Source organism: Nomascus leucogenys, chromosome 1a (genome assembly GCF_006542625.1).
Source record: "Nomascus leucogenys isolate Asia chromosome 1a, Asia_NLE_v1, whole genome shotgun sequence".
In the NCBI taxonomy this organism is placed as follows: domain Eukaryota; kingdom Metazoa; phylum Chordata; class Mammalia; order Primates; family Hylobatidae; genus Nomascus; species Nomascus leucogenys.
In genome coordinates, this window is record NC_044381.1 from 85,712,614 (window position 1) to 85,737,698 (window position 25,085).

General features: G+C 44.7%; 1 protein-coding gene across 1 annotated transcript in view; it reads left to right on the plus strand.

Annotated features, from left to right (window-relative positions):
• The window catches only part of RAD51B (RAD51 paralog B), a 915,086-nt gene extending 891,166 nt beyond the window's left edge, over positions 1-23,920 (plus strand). The window contains exon 12 of the mRNA XM_003263604.2: positions 23,511-23,920. Within this exon, the coding sequence (XP_003263652.2) occupies positions 23,511-23,617 (107 nt within the window). The 3' untranslated portion in view covers positions 23,618-23,920. The remainder of the gene's footprint in view (positions 1-23,510) is intronic.
• The last annotated feature ends 1,165 nt before the right edge of the window (positions 23,921-25,085 follow it).

Sequence of the window (25,085 nt, forward strand, 5' to 3'; positions counted from 1 at the left end):
TCTGGTCACCTTCCTCTCCCACTGCCACAGACCCTCACCACCTCATGCTCAGTTCCTCACACCTATTCACTCACGCACTCTTCCTGCCAGTCTTACGTGCCATCACCAGATTCATCTTCCCAAAATCCTGCCAAAATTAGCCCCTCATCCTTGTCCAAAGGACATTGTCCAGATTCCCTAGCAGAACCTTCAAGACTCGTCGCCAGACTGATCTTCCACCTCCGGTCCTCCCCAGCATGAAGTCTCCTCAAGATATTTCATTGTCTGTTTGCTGCTCCCACATGTGCCTGGAGCCTTCCGCCCTCTCTGCCCTTCCAGATCCTTCCCACCATCCTTAGGAACCAGCCCTGCCAGGAAGCCTTCCTATCACAAGGCCCCTTCCAAAGACTGTTACTCAGGAGATCGTGTTACCTCCTTGGGTTCAAATCCAGAACTTCTCCTTCTCGAAAGGCCTCATTATCTTACTTCTTACTCTGCCCTTATGGACACACTGCCTGGGTTATAAGCTATCTTCCCAAAGAAATTAGGTTGCCAGATTTAGCAAATAGAAACACCAGACTTCCAGTTAAACTTGAATTTCAAATAAACAACAACCAAAAAAATAGTGTTAGTATATGGCATGTAATATTTGGAACCTACTTATGTTAAGAATTGTTTATCTGAAACTCGAATTTAACTGGGGATCCTATATACTCTCTGGCAACCTTACAAAGAAAGCATAAGCATGAAGCTTTCCATCTCCCTCAGGCTCTGACACTCAGAGGAGTTCTCAGGACCTGTATCGCTGATTATTATTTTTTTTTATTTAGCAAAGACTATTTGGCTTTCATCTGCTCTTGGCCCCAAGACCCAGAGCCTACTTAAATCCCTTTGGTCTAGTTGAATTATCTGCAGCAAACCGCTAACAGGCCATCTAAGAGAATATCTTCCTTTAGTACTTCATGTTCTCCTTAAACATTCATCCTCGAGACGCGCTAGCAGCAGATGGGTTTCAGGCAATAAAACCTCGAGTGTTTCTTGCTAACCAAAGGAGGAAGGAGTTCTGGAGCCAGGATGCTTGGTTTCAAATCCCAAGTCAACCACATGTGGTCCTGAGGCCTCAAGCAAGAGATTTACATCTCTAGGTCTCAATTTCCCCATCTATAAACCGGCAATCATAGCAGGACCTACCTGACAGATTGTTGTGATAATTAAATGAGATAGTACATGGAAATCGGTGAATACATGACTCTTACATGGAAAGCACTCAATAAATGGCACCTGACATTGTCAGTGATTTCATAAGACTGCCAGTGGCTGCTGGCACAATCTCCTTTTCTGATCTCTTTAGCTAGCTGCTCACCAAAATAGTGGTCATGTGTGAATCTCCATAAGCAACAGAGTTATGGCAGAGTCACAGAGGAGGGTCCCCTGGTGAAGGTTCTCTGTGGGGAACTCCCATCTCTAGGTGAGGCAAAGCAAGACATACAGGGTCTTCCTCAAGAGTGTGGTCTATCCCTACTTCTCCAATTAAACTACAAATCATTGTCCTCCCTTTTCAAGTTCACATCTCTAAAAGATTGATGAGAGCTGCTCTCCTTGATGAAATGGGTGGCCGGTTTCAGACCCAGCTGGATGTGGACAGAGTAAAAGCTACCACTGGCCTCCTCAGGACTCTGTGGGTGAGCCTCGGGGATTCAGTGGAGAGAGATCCCATGCCCAGATCCTCCTGCATCCTACCAACCAATCCTCGGCCTCTGAGGCCACCAAGCAGCTCCTGAACCTCGGCATGGCTGGGGTGCCTTGGGCTTTTCAAGGAGACTCTTGGTCAATTCAGTGAAAGTTCAATCACCAAAGGACCAATTTGCTAAATGGCAATTCTTTGAGTTCATGAAATTCACAAATATCATAAGAATTCTTTGAATATTCTCCATAAATATCTGTTTCTTAACAGCAATTTAAAGAATATTCAATTTGTCAAAAGCTCAGAGGCCTAGAATGGTTTGGTTTCCTTATAAATATGTTCTTTTTGAATATATTTTTAATGTGTCATTTTAATGAAAATATTTTTTTCTTATGAATATATTTGTAAGAAATATATTCATGAAAATATATTTAATCAAATAAGAACACATTTCTAATGCATAGTTACTAACACATTCAGGCAGAACACAATCAGATGTTCATGGAGAACTCAGTCATTGAATATGTTTCAAAAAGTCATTGTTTCAAAACGAGGTTTTGGCATATTGGCAAATTCAAAGAACTGGTGAAATGACTCCTAAGTAAGTTGACTTTCAGAGAATTGGCTGCTTCTCATGAGGGAAAATCAATTTCTGCCTCTTGTTGTCATCTGTTTACAAATTGATTCTGAGAACTTCTAGAACAGTGGTTCTCAAACATGAACGTGCATTAGAATCACTGCAAATCTTGGCTGAACTGCCAATTCTTGGATGATGCCCCAAAGGATTCTGGTTCTAGGTGGGGCGGAGCCCAGGAATCAGTGTGTTGAGTGCAATTCCAAGGTCACTCAGACACCGCCAGGTCCCACACCTCACTTTGAGAACAAGTTGAGCGTAATGAAGAAAATGGTTAATCATGAGATGTTGCTATAATATTCTAAGGTAGGATTGTTTCCCTTCTCTTAGTATGCTTGAAAATTACATCCAGCCTTAACACTAATATTGTAAGATAATAAAATTACCTACATCCCACCATTCTTTTTGTTTGTTTGAGACAGGACCTCTCTGTATCACCCAGGCTCTGTATCACAAGTATAGCTCACTGCAGCCTCAAACTCCTGGACTCAAGTGATCCTCCCACCTCGGCCTCCTGAGTAGCTACGACTGCAAGCACACACCACCAATCCCACCTATTTTTTGTAGAGATAAATCTTGCTATATGGCCCAGGCCAGTCTCAAGCTTCTGGCCTCAAGTGATCCTCTTGCCTTGACTTCCCAATGTGCTAGATTATAGGTGTGAGCCACCGTGCTTGGCACCTATACCTCATTATCCTAACATAATTATCTTTTGCAAACAGCCTTCAACATGTATGCCAACTGATTGCCAAAGGCACATACTGATTTATATTCTATCTTTTCTGTTTACTGTGATATAAGAAACATCTTCCACTATGCGGCAAAGGCATTGTCATTATCATTTCTAAGGGTTAAATAATGTACCACACACAGATTTCCTATAACTTGCTCAATTAGTCCTCTAATATTTTATATCTTCTACGTGCTGTATCATTTCCAATTTTTAAGCACAGTGAACATCTTCAAACATGTAGTTTTTTGCTTCTGTTGAATAATTTTCATAGAATTCATTTCTAGAACTGGAATTAGTAGTGTGGTAGGAATCTACAGTGGTTCCCTACAGTGAGAACACAGTAGAATAAAGACCAAAGACCATTCCTGGGATGACATGAAACTTGAATATTGTAATCCCCTATTAAGCCACTTTCTTGAAGCTCTAGGATAAAGGTCGCAGTTGGTTTTACAGATCAATTTAAGGTCAGGTCATTGAAGAAGTTAGACAAGCAAGGGTTATGAGCTTCTTATAGAATCATGATTTTAATGTAGCATATAGGGAAGGCCTGAGACACTACAGGTACTTAATGTGTTCCAGTATTTGATGCATCATAAAGATACTGCAGTTAGCTCATTAACAGCCTGGCATAATTGAATTGCATCATTAAATCATTAACACTCCTTGCCACACCACCTAACATGTCTGGGAACTATCCAGAGGTGTCCCATTGAGTCCCAAGACCTTGAGAAGAGTAGAGCCAACTCTCCCAGTTCCCATCCTGCCCATCCCCAGCTGCTCCACCAGTAGAAGAGGGAAGTGGAGGTCTGGATGTAAGTAAGACCATTAGCCAAGTCTCACCTCCTACCTAGGGCTGCAGTTGTGACAGTGTGCCGAGGAACCACGGAAAACCGGGAAGAAAAAATTGGTTGCTCTCCAGATGCGTAATGTGAGGAAGTTATTCTGATCTCGCTTCCTCGAAGACAGGATCTTTGTCTTATTGACACCTCAGTAGATGCTCCACAAATGGTTGTCCATAGAGTGAATGAATGGATGGCCTTTGCCTAGGCTCATACTGATACCCCAGGCTGCCTCTCCCTGATGTATTCTGTAGGGGGCGTTCTCACTTCTGCCTTCACCGCAGCCACCACTGGGGATGTAGGCACCTGTGTCTCCAATCTGGGCAGCGCTAGTCTTGGCTTTACTTATCTCCTGGATCTGGTGTTTTGAACCTGACGAAAGGCAGACATATGGGTACATTAAAGCACAAACAATGTGCAGTACGTTTATTTGCTGGATGACCATTCCAGCCATTCCAAAGTCCCACTTGAGTGGGGCATTACAGGAACATCCTCCGTCTAGAAATTCAAGCCCTGGTTCTTCTTCCTCAACTGTCTTCTCCATCTCGTTCCACCCTGCTTGGGTTCTCCCGCCTGGCTGTGCAAGCAGCCTCTCCCTTCAGACCTCTACCTCCTCTTCGGAGATCCAGCTACCCCAGCGAGGAAGTCCGTTGTAAACCCAGAACCAAAGAGGTTTTCCCTTTCCCTGTTTCCTGCTTTTCAACATGCACAAAACCTCTTTGAGCCTCAGATGGGACTGCCCAAGACCAACTTCCTACGGCACCTAAACCTTCAGCTGTTATTCTCCAGCAGTAAGAAATCAGTTCAATACATGTTAAGAGCTTTGGTCCCGGGCCTCAGACCAGATCACTGGTCCCATCAACCTCAGACCATATGTTCACATGGGGACAGCAGGTGGGAGGCCACCTGCCTTCCCCTATCTGCTTGCCCTGCCTGGGATACTGAATCGCAGGTAAAAAGTGGAGAAGCGTCTTCCTGTCCCAGCCCAGCTGCTGAGAGATGAGCTAGAGAGGGCGGCCTCGATCCAGTCGGCCCAGATTGAGGCCCAGACTCAGACACCTCCTGGTTCCCACGCTCAGGCAGCATGCCTGAAGCAGAACTGGTTTCATAATCTCACCTCTGCCCAGTGCTTTTTGCAAAATGATCTGCCATTTGGTTCCCACATCACAATCATACTATTTATCTATGCAAAACAGCACCTCATTAAAAAAGGAAGAAACACATCACCATTGGCCCAACCCCTCATTAAGGTATAACACACAGGCCCTGGGCACACCCAGGGTGGAACCAGCACCCAGACTGGCCGGGGTGTTAGGCCCATGTCACTAGCTCTGTCCCCACCCTCACCCCATTCCTCCTAAGTGAACTGTGCTGCTCCTCAAATCTGTATGGTGGGAGATGACAGAGAAGGAGTCCTTTGGAACTGAGAGATGGGTTCACTGGGGGAGCCCCTCCTCCAAGGGGCCTTCTCTCCTGACCTATTATCTCTACTTAAACCTCTTCCTCTTGCCTTCAGCCCAGTTCTACAGTGATATTTGCTGACTACTGACATATTTTTACCTTTGTTTCTCACTAGAACGGAGGGGCCCTGAGCAGATGAACCATATTATGTTTTTCAGGGCCTAAACCAGTGTTTGGCACAGCGTAGACATTCAGTAAATACTTGCAAAATGCTCAATTTAATTTTTGACTTCATGATAAGGAATTCCGTGATTGTTTTTCTGCCAGATGGTTCCCCTCCCATTCTCACTGGAGATACACCACCCCTTTGGTTGCGTTAAGCAATGCTTTCTACCCTTGGATCTCAGGAATAAAAGTTGAAATGATTTCATTTTGAATAATAATCTCATGCTTTTTGTATTAGCTGAATGACTTTAATTTACTGTGCAACATTTAGGACATACAGAAAAGAAGTAAGAAAAATATCACAGCCATGTACTCACCACCCAACTTGAAAACACCCAAAGCATGATCACTACAACAGAAGACCCCAGGCAATTCTGATGCCAGGCACCTATCCCCCTTTCTCTCCTTCAGAGGAACCTATATCTCAAACGTGATGACCATCTGATTTTTTTACAGTTAATTTTTTAATGTAATAGATATGAGGTTTGCCATTTGTGTGTCCTTCAGGCTGAAGTCAGACTGTGTTCTCAACCCCGCCCCGCCCGCACACTGCACCTGCTCTGTGCTCCAGTTTCTCTATCTGTAAAGTGGTGATAATAATACCTGTCTCTTCCCCACTTCTCTGAGCGTGCAGATGAGTGAGATAAATGTAAAGTGCTTGGAGCATCAGGAGAGAGAGGCTTTAGACAACCCCAAGCGGGTAGGTAGTGCAGGAAGCGCCCCCAGGCCTCCACCACGGGTTTCTCATGGCCGAGAAGGGTATGCTGATCTGCTCACCTGCCTGCGCCCCGACCCCGGACACCAGCTCATTCACACCAGCCAGCCAGCTCCGCCTTCCCTGTATGGGTAGCCCTTCTTTGGGGCTTCTGGGATCCTGGAGCTGGGACAGCCAGCAGCCCCTTCTGACCATAGAGGACACATTTCAGCCACAGAATTGGCAACCTCTCACTGTGCTGCCTCACGGTCCTTCCTCTCTCCTTTCCTGTCATTCTGTGTGCCAGAGTTGTGCTGTCTACACAGCAAGCTCCTAAGCAATGGTGGTGATCAGGCTATGCGTACTCCCGAAGAAATGGGGAAGAAAGAGTCAGCAGCTGTGTCTGAGGCTGGTGTGAATGAGCTGAGTAAATAAGCCAGCGAGATCTACAAAGTTTAAGACTCCCTGCTCCCAGGACCAAAAGAGACAAACAAGGTTGAAAAGCACCAACTCAACATTTTTAAAAACCATAAAATGAGACAATTCCCACCTAAGGCCAACCCTCATATATTCACACCAGAGGGCTTCAGGTGTGGGAATTGTGTCGGGAGAAGCAGAGCAAAAGCTGGCTAGCCAGTCCACAAGGCTCGAGAGGGGGGATACGGAGGTAGGATGGTCAATGGACAGAGGCCAGAGGCTGAGGTTCATCCAAGACCTCACTTGACTAAACCAGTAGAGACTTCTGAAGCAGTATAACAGTGTGGTCAAAGAAAATGGCAAGCTTGGTAGGTAAAAGACTTTGCTGACACAGATGTTATCTACAGCGGAGAAGTCACTGTCATTAGAAAATATTCCCCCATTTGCTAAATGCTTTCAGCACTCCAGCCGGAGAGGCGATTCAGGACGCTGATGTTGCAGATAAGTGCAAGGATGGGAGGAGCTGCGGCTCCCATCCTTCAATCTCAAGAATCCTGCCAATTCCGGCCGGGCGCAGTGGCTCATGCCTGTAATCCCAGCACTTTGGGAGGCCGAGGTCGGTGGATCACCTGAGGCTGGGAGTTCAAGACCAGCCTGACCAACATGGAGAAACCCCATCTCTACTAATAATACAAAATTAGCCGGGCATGGTGGCTCATGCCTATAATCCTAGCTACTCAGGAGGCTGAGGCAGGAGAATTGCTTGAACCTGGGAGGCGGAGGTTGTAGTGAGCTGGAATCGCTCCATTGCACTCCAGCCTGGGCAACAAGAGTGAAACTCTGTCTCAAAAGAAAAAAAAAAAAAAAAAGAATCCTGCCAATTCCAAGCACCCACGCTGTGTCTACTGTTCAGGACAGCCCTGGAGGAAGATGGTGCTCCAAGAAAAATCCCAAAGAGGTGGTCCAGAAAGCTGGCCACCAACAAGGGGCACTGACGGGAGAACTGGAGGCTTGGATCTCTGACCTAGGATGTTGGGAGCTGCCACAGATAAGAACTGAGTGAGTCAGGGCTGGAAAGCAGGGCCATTACTGGGAAACTTCCAGTGGAAGAGAAAGAATCTTGAGTGATGGCTGAGGGAATTGAGTTCTAGACCTAGATCTGTGTGACCTTGAGTGAGTCATTTCATCTCTCTGGGCCTCAGTTTCCTCATTTGTAACATAAGGAGGTTGGGTTGGATTAGGTCTAAGATTCTATCATGTTAACATCCTATGGATAGTGTCAGAGAATCAGGGAGGGGACCAACACTGGAATGTCCCTAAATGTAATGCATTGGGCCACCAAAGCAGAACAGAGTGTAGAGTTAAAACTCATATTTGGAGCCCAGTGCAGTGGCTCACGCCTGTAATCCCTGTCCCTTGGGAGGTCAAGGCAGGAGGATCACTTGAGGCCAGGAGTTCAAGACCAGCCTGGGCAACACAGTAAGACCCTATCTCTACAAAAATAAAAAAATTATCTAGGTGTGGTTGTGCACACCTGTAATCCTAGCTACCCAGGGAGCTGAGGAGGGAGGCTCACTTGAGCCCAGGAGTTTGAGTCTGCAGTGAGCTATGATTTCATCATTGCACTTTCAGCTGGGCAAGAGAGCAAGACCTTACCTCAAAAATATATTTAAAAAATAATAATAACTTAAAAATAAAGGAACTTGTATTTGGCAAGCATCAGAACAAGCCGTAAAGCTTTCCTAACCCTGCTTCCCACAGTCACACACAGCATCCTGACCTTCTTGTCCCATGATCAGAGTATGAGCCAGTGGGCTCCAAGATGGGCAACCCAATTCTCCGTCCACTGCTTGTGCTAGCTGTATGACTTCAAGAAAGGCAGTTATCTTTTTGCCTTGCCTGTTTCCTCATCTCTAAGAATCTTCACCTCCTCCCTGCCCCATGAGGAGGCTGAGAGAATTCACTGAGTAATGTCCACTTAGCATTTAGCTTGCAAGGGGGGAAGAGTCCCATATAAATAGAAGATGATGAGGGTTGTCGTGACAGCTGTTTGATTCCCTGAGCTCTTCCCCAGCCCTTCCTTTGCTGCTGATGGAAACTAACCTGTTGTGAGTCACTATCGTCTTGTTCTCAAAGTTCAGTTCAGAGAATTCCCCTTGAGCATCATGTTCCTATCTAGCCTCACTGCCAAATGAGGAGACTTCAGAGAACAAGGCTAAGAAAATATGATGCCACCACTTCCCTAACATCTGATTCCACTTTGCTTTTTACACACTATACTGTACATTTCATAAGGGCGGGGACATCTGGGCAACCATGTTGCACAACTGCAGGGGGCACCATCTGCCAGCATTTAGTTGACACCCAATAAGCATTTGTTGAATGAATGACATAAACTGCCTAGCTAATATTTGGGTGGGAGGAAGAAAACTAATATTTTTGAATACCCACCATATGCCAAAAACATTTTCTATTTTATTCATTCCTCTTAGCAGTCTTATGGAATCAAAACTATTCTCCCAATTTCTGGTTGGGTAAACTGAGACTCAAGAATTAAGTGATCACCGGGGTCTCATGCAATGTAAGCGGTAGACAAAGACTTTGAACTCATGCCTGTTTCACTGGATTCCAGTCACAGTCCCATGAATGTGGGTAGGGGAAGGAGGCAAATACCTTAAACCAAGATAAGCTGAGACACTGTCTTCAACAAGGGTTTTTGCTGGACCAACAGGGTAATAGTGCCGGAAGGGTATGGCCTGTTAGTGACAGAAAGGCCCCCTCAAACCAGGCCTTTAAATGGTCAGTGCTGGCTGAGAAAAAGCCCAAGTTTCAATAGGTTCTCAAACCCTTCAGGAGAGCCAAGAGAATCTGGACCGTCCCTTCTCCCTTCCTTTCTGCCTATTTTTACCTCCACTACCTCACCCTCATCACACACATGCACACACAATCCCTGTTACAAGGTCTCCCAACAAATATAAACACAGAGACACACAATGTCTATTCCCCTCTCCCTGCAAAACCCCTCTGTTCCTAGAAGACCAGCGAGAGCTGACAAGCAGGAATGTGGACAACATGAATTACAGAAAGAACAAGAAAAGACCGGGCACAGTGGATCATGCCTGTAATCCCAGCACTTTGGGAGGCCAAGGCAAGTGGATCACTTGAGGTCAGGAGTTCAAGACCAGCCTGGCCAACACGGTGAAACCTTGTCTTTACTAAAAATACAAAAATTAGCCAGGCATGGTGGTGCATGGCTGTAATCCCAGCTACTTGGGAGGCTGAGGCAGGAGAATCTCTTGACCCCAGGAGGCAGAGTTTGCAGTGAGCTGAGATCACGCCACTGCACTCCAGCCTTGCGACAGAGCGAGCCTCCATCTAAAAAACAAAAAACAAAAACAAACAAACCAAAAAAAAAAAACACACAAAAACAAAGAACAAGAGGATTTCTTTGCCTCAACACTGCTAAAATTCAAGAGTATAGGAAATAGCCTTTGTCCTCCAGTCTCTGCCTGGGACATTTTCCTAGCATGAACAGTATGGGCAAGGCTCCCCCAGCACCACGGATGAACCCAGGTTCAACTCCTCCATTCCTGAGCTTTGTTGACCTTCATGAGTTCTTTGATATGGGAACAATCATCTCTGGTCTAATATCAGAAGGAACTGTGCTTTCAAACACCACAATGGGCCTTGTTTAAGGAGCAGTCCCTAGGAGAGCCCTCAGGGAGAAGTACATATTTACTCAGGCCTATGGCACTCGTAAAGGAATTATTGGCAGTTGAGAGGAGCTTCCAGCTGAATGTATATCCCAAGGCGTGATAGCTCCCCTCACCTAGGGCCTGATAAATGCCGGGTACCCTGTCAATTGGCTGACATCTCATGGCTTCCCCAGCTGCTGCCCAGAGTAAAGCAATGGGATTGAGCGAGTTCGTGGAATTCCTCTTATTCTTTCCAGAGATCCACCTTGCTCGGCTCTTTTTTGTGTTTATTTTTTAATAAAATACAGACAGGTGTCTTGCTATGTTTCCCAGGCTGGTCTCGAACTCCTGGCCTCAAGTGATCCTCCTGCCTTGATCTCCCAAAGTGCTGGAATTACAAGTGTCACCCCCCCCATGCCCGGCCCTTACTCGGCTCTTTCAACCCCCCAAAGATGAGAGTGTCTAACAGGAAAGTGACCACAGCTTCACTTGCTAGAAGATGACGTCACTAAACAGGGAACCCCGGACTGAAGCCTGGTTGTTGCACCTGTGAGCCGAAATCCCAGCTCTGCCAATACCTGCTGTATTTGTGTACTAGGGCTACCGTAACAAAAATCCCACAGATGGGGTGGCTTAAACAATGTATCTTTTTCAGAAACTTATTATCTACCTCAGAAACATATTTTCTCACAGCTCTGGAGGCCTGAGGTCCAAGACCCATGTATAATGAATGTCAAGGACAGAATAGCAAGTAGTAAAGAGGCACCACAGGCCATTCTTGGAAAGCTAGCTGCATTGACAGGAGATACTTGAACAGTACACAGCTGGAGACCTTCCTGTCTTTGCAGTTCTGTCTGCTTACTTCCAAACAAGTTGTATATATAGATTTTGATGTATACACTTTCAGGTGCACACAGGCCTCTGTCAGTAAAATAAAGAAAACAGGGCCGGGCCTGGTGGCTCACGCCTGTAATCCCAACACTTTGGGAGGCCGAGGCGGGTGGATCACCTGAGGCCAGCAAAATCAGCCTGACCATTGTGGTGAAACCCTGTCTCTACTAAAAATAGAAAAATTAGCCGGGCGTGGTGGTGCGCACCTGTAGTCCCAGCTACTCGGGAGGCTAGACAGGAGAATTACTTGAACCTGGGAGGCAGAGGGTGCAGTGAGCCGAGATTGCATCACTGCACTCCAGCCTGGGCCACCGAGCGAGACTCCATCTCAAAAATAAAAAAAGAGGCCGGGCGCGGTGGCTCACGCTTGTAATCCCAGCACTTTGGGAGGCCGAGGAGGGTGGATCACGAGGTCAGGACATCGAGACCACGGTGAAACCCCGTCTCTACTAAAAATACGAAAAAATTAGCCAGGCTTGGTGGCGGGCGCCTGTAGTCCCAGCTACTCGGAGAGGCTGAGGCAGGAGAATGGCGTGAACCCGGGAGGTGGAGCTTGCAGTGAGCCGAGATTGCGCCACTGCACTCCAGCCTGGGCGACAGAGCGAGACTACGTCTCAAAAAAATAAATAAATAAATAAATAAATAAATAAATAAATAATAAAATCAAATAAAAGAGAGAAAACAAATTCCTGTCTGCATAAAATATCTGATGCTGCTATTTTTTATTCATTTTTTTCTGGGCCTCAGGGGTAAAGAATTGGGTTAATCATCCTATTTGATTCATGGCATCGTCACACTCACTGCATTCCCCTCACTCCAGTAGTTGCTATATTCATGTGTTTCAAGGGATCCTTTGATAAGGATATATTCTTGTGAGATACATGGTATTATTTTGTAGGAGGATTGTATTTTTAATTCATAAATGGTATGCTGTAAATAACATTTGGTTTCCTGCTCTTTTTTCCAGTTCCAAGGTATCACCATGTGATAGTATGTGCATGTAATTCCCTGCTTCTAAGAGCCATGGGTATTCCACAGTGTGTGCCTACCAGTTAACCTATCCACACACGTGCTGATGCACAACTCAGCTGCCACATAAAAGGCAGCTGCAAGTGCCCTGGTGGCCGGCACAAGAGCTGCTCTGAGAAACCCAAAAGGGTTTCTGTGCCCCAGGTGGACACGTCCTCACTACACTGAACCCTTCCAGACTGCTTTGTGACCAAGCAGATCTATGTAATAAGGTGCTTGGTATAGTGCTTTTTACCTTATCAGCTATTAACCAAAGAATCCTACACTGGGGCATCAGGGTTTAATCCAGCTCTGCCACGGGGTGGCTGTGGGATGTTACATAAGTCACATTATGTGTCTGGGTCTCAGGATCCTCTTCCATCAAGTGAGTATGCCGGACAAGGTCAACTCAAGGCCAACCCTAACCCCACTGGGAGTGCATCTGAGGGGCAGCACAAGATAATGGAGCAGAGACACCTTCAGACCCCGAGTCCTGGCTTTGGCGACCTTTGTGAATTGTGGAAGGAGCCCATTGGGAATATACATGTTATAGGAGTCCTTTGACAATTAAGTGAAATAATGGACAAAAAGTACCTGGCATTTTGAGAAGCTGTTCAAACTGATATCCACTCTCTTCCCAACCCATGCCCTTTCCCTGTTTTGTCATTTTCCATTGAAGAATTCTGAAATTTTTCGGATTCTAAATTCTGACAATTTACTGTTCATTCTCTGCCTTCTTAATGAGGTGTAAATACATACAGTAAGGTCTAATAATCTTCTTTTAATAACAGCTTTATTGAAGTATTCACATAACATAAAATTCACCCTTTAAAAGTATACAATTCAGCAGTTTTTATAATACTATATTCACAGAGAAATCTCATCACTACTTAATTTAAGAACATTTTCAATACCTCCCACCAAAAAAAAAAAGAAAACTCTCACTCTCCATTTCATCCTCTCCAGCCCCTGGCAACCATTAATCTACTTTCTGTCACTATTCTGAGCATCTCATACAAATGGAATCATTTACCATATGGCCTTTTGTGACGGGCTTCTTTCACTTAGCATAACATGTTCAAGGTTCATTGCCAAATAATATTCCACTATATGGACACAGCACATTTTGTGTATTCATTTGTCAGTTGATGAACACTTGGGTTGCTACCACTTTTTGGCTATTATGAATAAAGCTTCTATGAACATTCGTGTACAGATTTTCGTGTGGTCATGTTTTCAATTATCTTGGGTATGTACCTAGGAATGGAATTGCCAGCTATATGGCATCTTAATGCTTAACTTTTAAGGAAGTACCAAAATGTTTTTGGAAACACCGCTTTTCAGTCCCACAGCCATATACGAGGGCTCCAATTTCTCTACATTCTCATCAGCTCTTATTATCATCTTGTCTCTTTTGTTTTAGCCACCCTAGTGGGTGTGAAATGGTATCACTTTGTGGTTTTGAAGGGCACTAATCTTACATTAGCAGCTTAGTTTCTGCAAATGTGTACACCTAAGATACATATACACAGATTTAAATATAGAACATTTCCCTCCTCCTGCCTCTGAGTCAGTATCTTCCTACCCAAAGTAACCACTGTTCTGCAGCAACGTTGCCTACAACATAAAATAGATACTCTTATGTCTAGCTTTTATTCACTCAAAAAATGTCATGGTATCAGTGGTTTCAGGTGCTTGTTCTTTTTATTCCTATGTAGTATTTCATTATATGAGTATACTGCAATCTATTTATTCATTCTTTTATGAGTGGACATTTGTGTTGGTTCCAACTTGGGGTTATTATGAATAAAATTGCAAAAACACTCTTGTACCTTTCTTTTGGAAGAAATATGAACTCATTTCTCTTAGGTCTGTACCTAGGAATGGAATTGCTGGATCACAGAGTAGCTTTAACTTTAGTAGAGGTTACCAAACAGTTTTCCAGAGTGGTTGTACCAATTTACATGCCCATCAGTAGTGTATGAGCATTTCACATTGTTCTATATCTTCTTTGGCACTTGAATAAATCAGTCTTTTTGTTTTTGCTTTTTAATTGAGACACGATCTCATTCTGTCATCCAGGCTGGAGTACAGTGGCACGAACATGGCTCACTATAGCCTCAACCTCCCTGGGCTCAAGTGATCCTACCATCTCAGTCTCCCAAGTAGCTGGGATTACAGGCGTGCACCACCATGCCTGGCTAATTTTTTAAATTTTTTAGAAATGGGGTTTCACTATCTTGCCCAGGCTAGTCTCAAACTCCTATCCTCAAATGATCCTCCCACCTCGGCCTCCCAAAATGCTGGGATTACAGATATGAGCTACCATGCTCAGCCTAAGTTTTTAAAGTTTTTAAAGTAAGTTTTAGTTTTGGTGTATAATGGTATCACACTATGGTTTTAATTTGTGTTTCTCTAGCAACGGATCATGTTGAGGACCTTTGTTCATTGCCTTCAGTCTGAAACTTAGCTGAAAGGATCTGACAAATAATACTCAACTCTCCCTGGTGGTTACCAGAAGAGCTAAGGATTGAGGTGCTCCAGGGGACCCCATCAAGGGTGAGGTCTTTTATCCCAGATCCTTGATCACACTCTACTAATCGAACACTAATAAGAAATCCATTGCTATGAGCATATTTATTCATTTTTGAATTAACAGTATTTTACTTTCAACTCCTAGAACTCTCCTTGCAGCATATCCTGAACCCCATAAAGAAAGAGATGGAGTATTAGTAAAGTAATTTAAAAAAAAAAAATTACCAGTCAATCTTCAAGGCAAAGAATTGACTATACTAAACATAATAACTTTTCATTTAAAAGTTAAAGTCAGGTGAAGTTATAGTCTAGTATATAAGGGATGTTTAAATTCATGTTTCTCTTTTTGTTTGCTTGTTTTCTGAGACAGAGTCTCTCTCTCTAACCAAGGCTGGAGTGCAGATCTCGGCTCACTGCAACCTCTGCCTCCCAGGTTCAAGAGATTCTCCTGCCTCAGCCTCCTGAGTAGCTGGGACTACAGGTGTGTGCCACTAAGCCTGGCTAATTTTTGTATTTTTTGTAGAGACAAGGTTTCACCATGTTGGCCAGGCTGGTCTCGAACTTCTGGCCTCAAGTGATCCACCCATCTTGGCCTCCCAAAGTGCTGGGATTACAGGCGTGAGCCACCACACACACTTTCTCTTTGTTTTTTTAATAGAAAGTTTATATTCTTTATGATAGCTTAATGGAAGGAGCATTTGGAAGAGGGTCAGTTACCTTCAAAGAAAGTGTACTCTGTCCTCAAGTTGGGAGAGATCATGTGTGAGGTAAGCATTTCAGAAGGTTCCTTAGGGCAATCACATTATACAGGGCTCTGTGCGGTGGACACGGAATTGTAGAGGATTGGGAGGATGCTACAAGAACTACCAAGGTGATTGGTGAAATGTCGGTCAGGCTCCAGACACCTCTGCTGCACCCACTAGGCAGAACCAGGGTAAAATGCCCAGGTCCTTTGGGCAGAGGAATTTCGGAAACAATGTGAGGCAAAATTTGGAGTTCCCAACACCCCCATGCCAGTCCCCTGTAAGCAAGCAGGACTTTCCCACCCAACAATAAACACCTCTCTCCCCTGCCCAATAAATATCACTGATGTGTTTATGTCTTGTTAAGCCATTGGGGCAAAGTAGTAAGCCCCCTGTTAAAGTCAACAAAAGCAAAAATCATCCCACAGCTTTTATCAAATACTAAAACAATTTTCAATGTGGAAAATTTCTTCTTAATAGGGAAATGGAAAATTACAGACATAGAATCATCCAATCTTAGAGCTGGAAGGAACCTTGGAGGTCATCAGTTGAACCTCGAGCCCACTGCTGGAATTCTTATTACAACATCCCTGCTGTCCTCTGCTTGAACAGTCCTAAGCCCGGGCCCTTTCTCAGCACCTCTAAGGAAGTTTTCGGGTGGTTGTTAGACAGTCATTCTTATGTTGAACCAAAATAGTCCTTCTGGAAACTTCACCCTTCAGGCACAATTTGAATAAGTCTATTTCCTCTCCTCTGTGAGAGCTCTTTGAGTATTTTAAGGCTGTAAGCCTCATCCCCTCTGAGTCTTTTGTCCCCAGACCAAGCATTCCCACTTCCTCCAAATATATAATGATCCATTCTAAAACCTGGCCAAGGACAGGCATCAAGTCACTGGTGTGTGGTCTTCCTAATGCTTCTTTCCCTCGTCTTGAAAACCAGATCCACAGCAGGGATTGGAGCAGCCTACCCATTCTCGGGGATTACCCGAAGGTACAGATGATGCTTCTGTGACACCTTTGCAAGTTCAGCGGATGAGGGATGCAAGCCATACACTAACAGATGAGAGGTGTTTTTTTTTTAAGTCTTTAACTAGCTTGGGTATTTTTAGGAAATAAAAGTGACACTGTTGACCCCAATCTGGAATGAGCCAAAGCAGTTTTCCCAGGAGATGGGTGGGTTCTTGCTAATCCAGTTGCAAACTCTTAAGTATTTTCTAGGCACCCATAAGTATAGTACAGTACTATGTTCAGAAAACTGCTAGAGCTTCCTTAGTCCTGGTTTTATACACCCGGGCAAAGTGGCCCAACCAGAGCAGTGAGGACAAGTGCACGGATACTCGTACATGTACGATTCATGTTCAAGCCTTACCTGCTATGCTGGTGAACTAGCTGCTTCATCGTCCCACTCCCCACAGCCCAGACCCCAGTGGGTAGTAGTCTACTTGTGAGCAGGTGCACACACATGTATAGACACACATACAACCCTCCCAAGCACACGCACATCCTTGAGGCCTTTCCTATCAATACCCCCACTTGTATTCAGCTATGTATCAGGGGCGAAGAAAATAAACCAGGTCTCTCCCTGGAGGCGCAATGATTTTATGGTAGAGGTGCTTTTGAGCAGCCAGCAAAACAAGACAAAGGTCTTATTTGGTTTATCAAGCCCAGGTTACACCCATTGTTCAGTGGGCCAGGCAGTGTTAATCAGTACCTAGGACTTTGAATAAAATCTTTGCCAAATAGATCTGTGCAGATATTCTTGCTACATAATGATAAAAGCAATACTTCTGGTAGGCAGGCAAAACCACTAAGATTTTAGGCAATAATTTATCCTTGCTTACAAAACAGGGAGTAATGCCTACCCCAAAGATGTAAACAGTTTTTAATTCTTTGAAGGAGAATCTGTAACTTATGCTAAAACCAATTGCCAAAATGATGCTAAATGGAGCCTTCTGGAAAGAAGGCATTGTGAGTAAAAGTCCCAGAAGAAACCCTTCTCTCCAATTTCTTCTTACGTTCCTGTGCAAACCCACAAAGGAGAGAATTGCATGATTTTAAGACCAAAGTCCTCTGTTTTTAAAAATCATATATCAAAACTTGAGAATGCAAAAGAGTTCTAATTACAACACCCAGGGGAATGGTTATGAAATACCAATAATTGTTGATAAATGCTCAACCTATTCAATGAAACACATACACAAACCTTTGACCAGAAGCACGGACTTAGAAGGTCACCATGAGTGTGATGAAAGCCTTGGAACACGCCTCCGACAAGCAAGAAGGGCATTAGAGACCCAGGTGTTTCCCCTTTGATTAATGCACTCTCTGAGAAGCCCAGATTGAGAGGCAGCTATACACGATCAACCTTTGTTTTGGAAAGGGCTTTCCTTGATCTTCTTGGGTTATTGTGCAGCCCATTCTACAAGCCTCCTCCCATCCTCCCTCTTGGTTGTCAAAACAAGTCTGTGGGAGAGGCATTCTCAGGAATGTATGATGCTCTGTTTAATATGGAAAATGATCCTCCCAAGGCAGGGGAAGAAATAAAGAAGCAGATTTCCTTCTCAGCCTTCACAATACAAACCCTCAAGGACACTGAGAGAAGGGTGGTTTAACAGGTGCATGAGGAAGATTTGAAAGTTGTGGCTCCTTCAGAAATTTGCTTCCCAGTTTAATTGTAGCCATCTAAAGGGTTAGGTCAACTCTAAGGATGGTTCAAGTATTCCCTCTCATTTTCTTTTCTTTTCTGTTTTTTTGTTTTTTTTTTTTTGTTTTTTTGGTTTTTTTTGAGACAGAGTTTCACTCTTGTTGCCCAGGCTGGAGTGCAATGGCATGATCTCGGGTCACTGCAACCTCCGCCTCCTGGGTTCAAGCAATTCTCCTGCCTCAGCCTCCCAAGTAGCTAGGATTACAGGCATGGGCCACCACGCCTGCCTAATTTCGTATTTTCAGTAGAGACGGGGTTTCTCCATGTTGGTCAGGCTGGCCTTGAACTCCCGACCTCAGGAGATCCGCCCACCTCGGCCTCCCAAAGTGCTGGGATTACAGGCTTGAGCCACCTGGCCGGGCCTTATTTTCTCCTTTTAAGTTTCTTAGAAATAAAGGTGAGAGGCCGGGCACAGTGGCTCATGCCTGTAATCCCAGCACTTTGGGAGGCTGAGGCAGGTAGATCGCTTGAGGCCAAGAGTTCAAGACCAAGCTGGACAACATGGTGAAACCCTGTCTCTAAAAAAAACAAAACAAAACAAAATACAAAAAATAGCCAGGCACAGGTGGCGTGTACCTGTGGTCCCAGCTACTCAGGAGGCTGAGGTGAGAGGAACACTTGAGCCCAGGGGGCAGAGATTGCAGTGGGCCGTGATGGTGCCACTGCACTCCAGCCTGGGCACAGAGCTTGTGACCATGATCCTGTCTCAAAACAAACACACACAAAAAAGAGAGAACTGTTTACCCCCTGCTTAGAGAAGGAAGGTTACTACTCTCAACGGGGATGGTTGAATTTTTTAAAGATTAGCATATGATAAAACGAGTTGTACCTCATTAGGATTTTCTGAATCTCAGCCTGTAAACTTACTAACTGTGTGATCTTAATATTGCTGAATCTCCATTTCCTCATCTATAAAATGGGGCTGAAATCTTCCTCAGAATTGTTGCAAGGATTAAATTAGGTAAACGAAGTTCAAATTTAATTCTGGTACCTGGCCCATGGCATCCAGGAAACAGTAGCTATTATTATGTAATTGACTGTTCTTTGCTGATTCATTCATAGACTGCAGGGATTTTGAGCACAAGAATCAATATTATGAAAATAATTATTGTGTAGATAGGCAATGCTAGATATCCAAGCATAAACAATTTAGTAATAAAGTGCTGAAATCCATGTGACTCTTGAACAGATAACACTTTCACGAGATCCAACTGGTACATGTCTGCTGTGATATAATGGGAAGGGCCTGGGTTTCAAGTCTGACATACCTGACTCCCAGTTCCAGCAATGCTACCATGTAGCACAGAACCAGGGAACCATGGGAAAGTTACTCAGAAAATAGCCTATAAAATTTATAAAGCATTTACATGCTTTTATTGTTTTACAATGCAATATTTTCTTTTTGTAGTCAGTTTTAATTGTGAGGCCTTGTATTTTTTTAATGAAAATTTAAGCACTCTTTCAAATTCTTTATCTTTAGAGAACTATATTATATAAAGTTTGGAAAACAGGAAAGAGAGAATAAAAGTCATAATTCCGCCCTCCTAACACAACCACCATCTTCATTGTGTATTCTCTTGCACTGAAAGCATCCAGAAGACCACACTGTGATCCTTCTCACCTGCTGTATTAGTCCATTTTCATGCAGCTGATAAAGACACACCCGAAACTCGGAACAAAAAGAGGCTCCATTGGACTTACACTTCCACATAGCTGGGGTGGCCTCGGAATCATGGTGGGAGGCAAAAGGCACTTCTTATATGGCAGTGGCAAGAGAAAAATGAGGAAGATGCAAAGGGGGAAACCTCTGATAAAACCATCAGATCTCATGAGACTTATTCACCACCAAGAGGACAGTATGGGGGAAACCGCCCCCATGATTCAAATTATCTCCCACTGGGTCCCTTCCCACGACATGTGGGAATTATATCAAGATGAGATTTGGGTGGGGACACAGAGCCAAACCACATTACCTGCCCTCCCTCCACCATCCTCTCAATTGTTTTACTGGATTTTTATCAGGCTAACAAAAACAAACAGGCAAAAAACAAAAACCACAACACGTACACACACACACACACACACACACACTTACATCACATCACATGAAACAGAAAAAGGCAAGATTTAGACTCCATATAGCAAATGGATTTATGCTGTGGTGTGGCTTTTATCCATTGTGAACGTGCTTCCTAAACACTTGGTTCTTGACTAATGTGAGCGTTATCAGGACAGGACCTGGAAAACCCTCAGTGAGTTTTCCCCCACCGATATTGAATCCCCTTGGACCATCACATCTGGATTGGTGGTCTGTTGGATATTATTCACTCATGAGTTCCTAACAAGAGACCTGAAAAAAGGCAACCATAAAGAAGGGATGGAGGGATGAGTTGGCCAAGAAAAAATTGTCTGATGTGTCGAGCATATTTCTGTTTGGGAAGCCCAATGCTGAGCATGGACCTCCATAGCATTAAGGAGAAAACAACCCAGCAGAAATACATCGTTTTCTGAAATATGTGGGAAGGGGACACTTAAGAGAAGTGAAGACAAAGCATGACACTGCTTCACAAAGAGGATAATCAACCTTGAAGCTCTTTGCCCCAAGAGGTACTTCATATGGACAGAAAATAAAAACAAATTCAAAGAGATTTGGGTGTTGAGGGTTGGGAAGGTAGGAGTGCCAGTAGGACATCTGGTTAACTTTTCATTTCAAATGAATAATAAGTAATTTTTTTTTTCGTTTAAGTATGTCCTGTCTATTCTTTGTATGCCATATCCTGTATTTTTTAAATGTGTGAGGTTTGGGGTATCTATTTTTAAAAATATCTTTATTGAGATATAACTCATTAAAAACGTACTCATTTGAAGTGTGATTGTGCCACTGCACTTCAGCCTGAGTTGATCTATTCCCTTCAAAAGCCTGTCCCCACCATTCCTTTGTCATCTTCATTTTTCCTTATAATGGAAACTCCATAGCTCTCTGGGTGTGGTAGCTCACACTTGTAGTCCCAGCTATTTGGGAGGCTGAAGTGGGAGGATCACTTGAGCTCAGGAATTTGAGGCCAGCCTGGGCAATATAGTGAGACCCCATCTCTAAAAAAAAAAAAAAACTTCTTAGTTTCCCTTTTCTCCTCTCTCTGCCCTCTTCCCCTTCCCCCTACACCTTGACCTGCAGGACGTACTGATGAATGATGAATGGAGAGGGATGGAAATTTTGTTCATCAGCTCTCCCAACACTGCATGCTCTTCCAGGGCAAATGACCATGCTCACTTGTCTTTAAGTGTTTTTTGCCTCCCTGTACATATTCTGGCAACTTCTGTCTCTTTGGGGGTGAGGTTTTCCCCATGGAAGTTCTGTGTGAGAAATCATGTTTAATGTGTGATTCTGTACAGATGGGTGTGTAGGAAATATGACCAGCATACGCACTGACATTGACCCATACAAGTCTAGGCATCTGTTAAGTGTTTGGCCCTGTCCAGGAAGTAGCCGGGCCATAAAATCTGATATGGGGAGGAAGCTTGACCATGGGAGCGGCCCCTTCACAATAGATTCTGCAGGGACGGTGGGGGGAGACAGGAATGCTAGCTAGGCTGAGCGTCTGAGCAAATGTGGACAGCCCAAGGGAGCCTTGGCCAAAACTCTCTCTCCTGTCTCCAGGAATTGGAAGTGTCCCACTGAGGTGTCACTGTGAGTCCATCCAAACCTTACTGAATTACTACCTCCATTTTAAGGTGTAAGGTGTTCAGAGAATGTTTGTGATTCAATAGTTCTTAACATTTTAGTTCCTCACTTGTAAGTGTGTCAGCTTATGAAATGAAACACATCAGTTAGCACATTGATTCCCACTGATAGTTGTGAGGGCAGACACAGACGGTGAGATTATAAGATTCTTTTTATTCACAGGAACTTCTTAAAAATCTAGCGTGTTTTCCATTCTCCTTAATGCCTTGTTCATGACAGGTGCTTGGCAAATATTAGTTGAATGGCTGAATAAATATATGTATGAGTGAACGGCAGACATCAAAGTCTTCCTGGATGAGGTCAAGACCAGCCTGGGTAATGTAGCAAGACCCGGTCTATACCAAAAATTTTAGAAGGCGTATCTGTGGTCCTAGCTAGCCTGTGGAGGCTGAGGCTGGAGATTGCTGAAGCCTGGGAGGTTGAGAGGCTACAGTGAGCTGTGATTGTGCCAGTGGACGGCAGCCTGGGCAACAGAGTGAGACCCTATCTCAACAAACAAACAAATCAAAAAAAGTTCCCAGATATTTGAGAATGGAATTTGAGATCAGGAAACAGGCCATCGTGTGAAAAGCCCCAGAGCAGTCATAGCTTTGCCACATAGAGTCTTGTGATTGGAACATGTCACTTAAACTCCATGACCTTCAGCTTCTGTGGCTGTAAATGGGAATCACCTCCTGCCATAAGTGGATTTGAGAATCAAGTGAAATTTCAGATCTGAAAATGCTTTTCTGACTACAGGCTGCTGTATAGATCGAGGATAATCTGATAGCGTTCAAAACACAGTGCTCACCACCTCCAACCTCGCGATCTTGCTCAAGTTAGTTAACCTACCCAAGCCTTGGTTTTTTCATCTTCAGAATGAGAATAATAATCACACCAACCTCACTGAATTGTCTTGAAACTTAGATGAATTTATATGCACTCGAGAGCACAGAGGTGAGCTCACGTGAGTTCCTCTTCCCTGGGTTGCCATTCTCTGCGTTTTTTCTTTTTTCTTTTTCTTTTTGAGACGGAGTCTCACTCTGTCGCCCATGCTGCAGTGCAGTGGCACAATCTCAGCTCACTGCAACCTCCACCTCCCAGGTTCAAGTGATTCTCCTGCCTCAGCCTCCTGAGTAGCTGGGATTACAGGCGTGCACCACTACACCCAGCTAATTTTTTTTTTTTTTGTATTTTTAGTAGAGACAGGGTTTCACTATGTTGGTCAGGCTGATCTCGAACTCCTGACCTCGTGATCCACCCGCCTCAGCCTCCCAAAGTGCTGGGATTACGGGCGTGAGCCACTGCGCCCGGCATCTCTGCGTATTTTCTAAGTAGCTTGTTACTCTGCATTGCCCAGACTTGTTTCTCTGCCAACCCACCAGTCAGTAAGTAAATTAATTAAGTGATAAGTGATTCCTTGATCTTTTTATTATTACTATTTGGTTATGATGATTAAAGCAGATGGTCATCTGATTGGCCATAGGTCATGCATGCAAAGCAGCTGCAGTGGTATCTCAGGATTGTTTCCTTATCAGAGACCTGCCATCCAGGTGTTTCCTCATCTTAGGAGCCGCCCTCTAGGTTTCCTCAAATTGTGTCTTTCAGATGAGACCCAACCATCAGAGCCAGGCTTTGAAGGAACTGACCGCGGTGTGCATGAGGAGGTACTTCGCGGTGATGACCCTCACCACCCTCTCAGGAAAACACAGTGACCTCTCCCCCAACACCCCCTTGCCACTCCCAGTTTCCCCGGCAAAAGCAGAAGAACCAAGCAAGCCCTTCAACCAAAGCAACCATGAACCCCATTCTCATCCTTTCCAAGGACTCCCTGCTATACCAGATAGGGGTTTGGGGTTCTGTTTTCCATTTTTTAAAAAAAATCACTTTAAGACTCTTGAACAGTGTGTCAGTTTACACTATTCTCTCTACTTAAGCCACCATATCAACATATTCACTCTGCTTCCTTTCTTTTCATTTGGCAGATGCCACACTTTTAATGGCGGCAATAAAAGGTGCTTCTATCAATGCCAGGTGGGCAGCCCTGACCATCTAAAGCCTCAGAGAGGGTTATATCAAGTCTCCCGTACACCTCCGTGCTAGTGACAACATGTGGGGACCTCTCATCCCAAAGTTTTGGGACAAAGTCTCCCGTCCCTTATCACTTGTTTTCACTGAGGCTAAATGTATCTGTTCAGTACATGGATAGATTTTTAAGCTCCTTTCACAAAGTCTTGTGCTTGAGACAAAATCAGCCCAGGTTCTGCACTTTGTCTATATTTCAGCAACTCTCCTGCTTGATATTAAAAATAGCCTTGTCTAGTCCATCGAGATCAGACCCAGGAGACAGGCGCCTGCTATTCTAATCTCTGCTTCACAAATAGCTCTCTATGGGCTCAAGCATCTATCAACACTTCCAGGGGTCTCCAGTTATAAAACAGGGCCAGGCCTAGTCACCTATAAAGGTAGGCTCTGCTTAAGTCTCCTGAGCTGTCCATGAGGTTAGCATGAGGCCTACAACAATCGCATTTCCACCGTGGACCAGAGACTTCCAATGGTGACTCAAAACTGAGAAGCAGTTAAGAGCATCCCCCACACTCAGAGTATCCTGCATTTCCCAGGCCAGAACCTACAAAAGGTTCCCTTGAGACTCAAACTCAAACAGCACTGGTAAACAGGCTGCCCCTCCCCCCTTCTTCCCTCCTCCTGCAAACCACCCCCCATCCCTCACTTTCACCTCCCTTCCTCCCCAAGCCCATCTTGTACTCTGTGAAAAACTGTAGTCCCCTCAGTTGCCAAGGGAACCAAGCCTTTTATTCCATCCGTGACTAGCTGGTTGGGCTGAGGAGTGGGGCAACAACTGGTACCCAGGCCTTTGGAAGCCCAAGCCCTCCCTTTTTCCCAAAGGGGGAGGGGTGGGCTGCACCCCCCGTTGCCTTTTCACCCAAACCCAGCTGGGTGGGACCGAGCCCTTGGGCTCTCAGGAGCTCCCTGGCTGTGGGCTCGGGAGATCAGTGCTCCCCAGGCCCTCCTCTGGCCCTGGCCCTTTCCAGAGGACAATAGCCTTCATGCAAGGGAAAATTCCATCGCCCAGGGTTCAAGTCTCCAAGGAGTTGCTGGGGCCTCTGTTTAGCCTGGAGTGGGCTCTGAGGAGCCGCTGCAGCTGCCCGGCTTGTTTTCCCC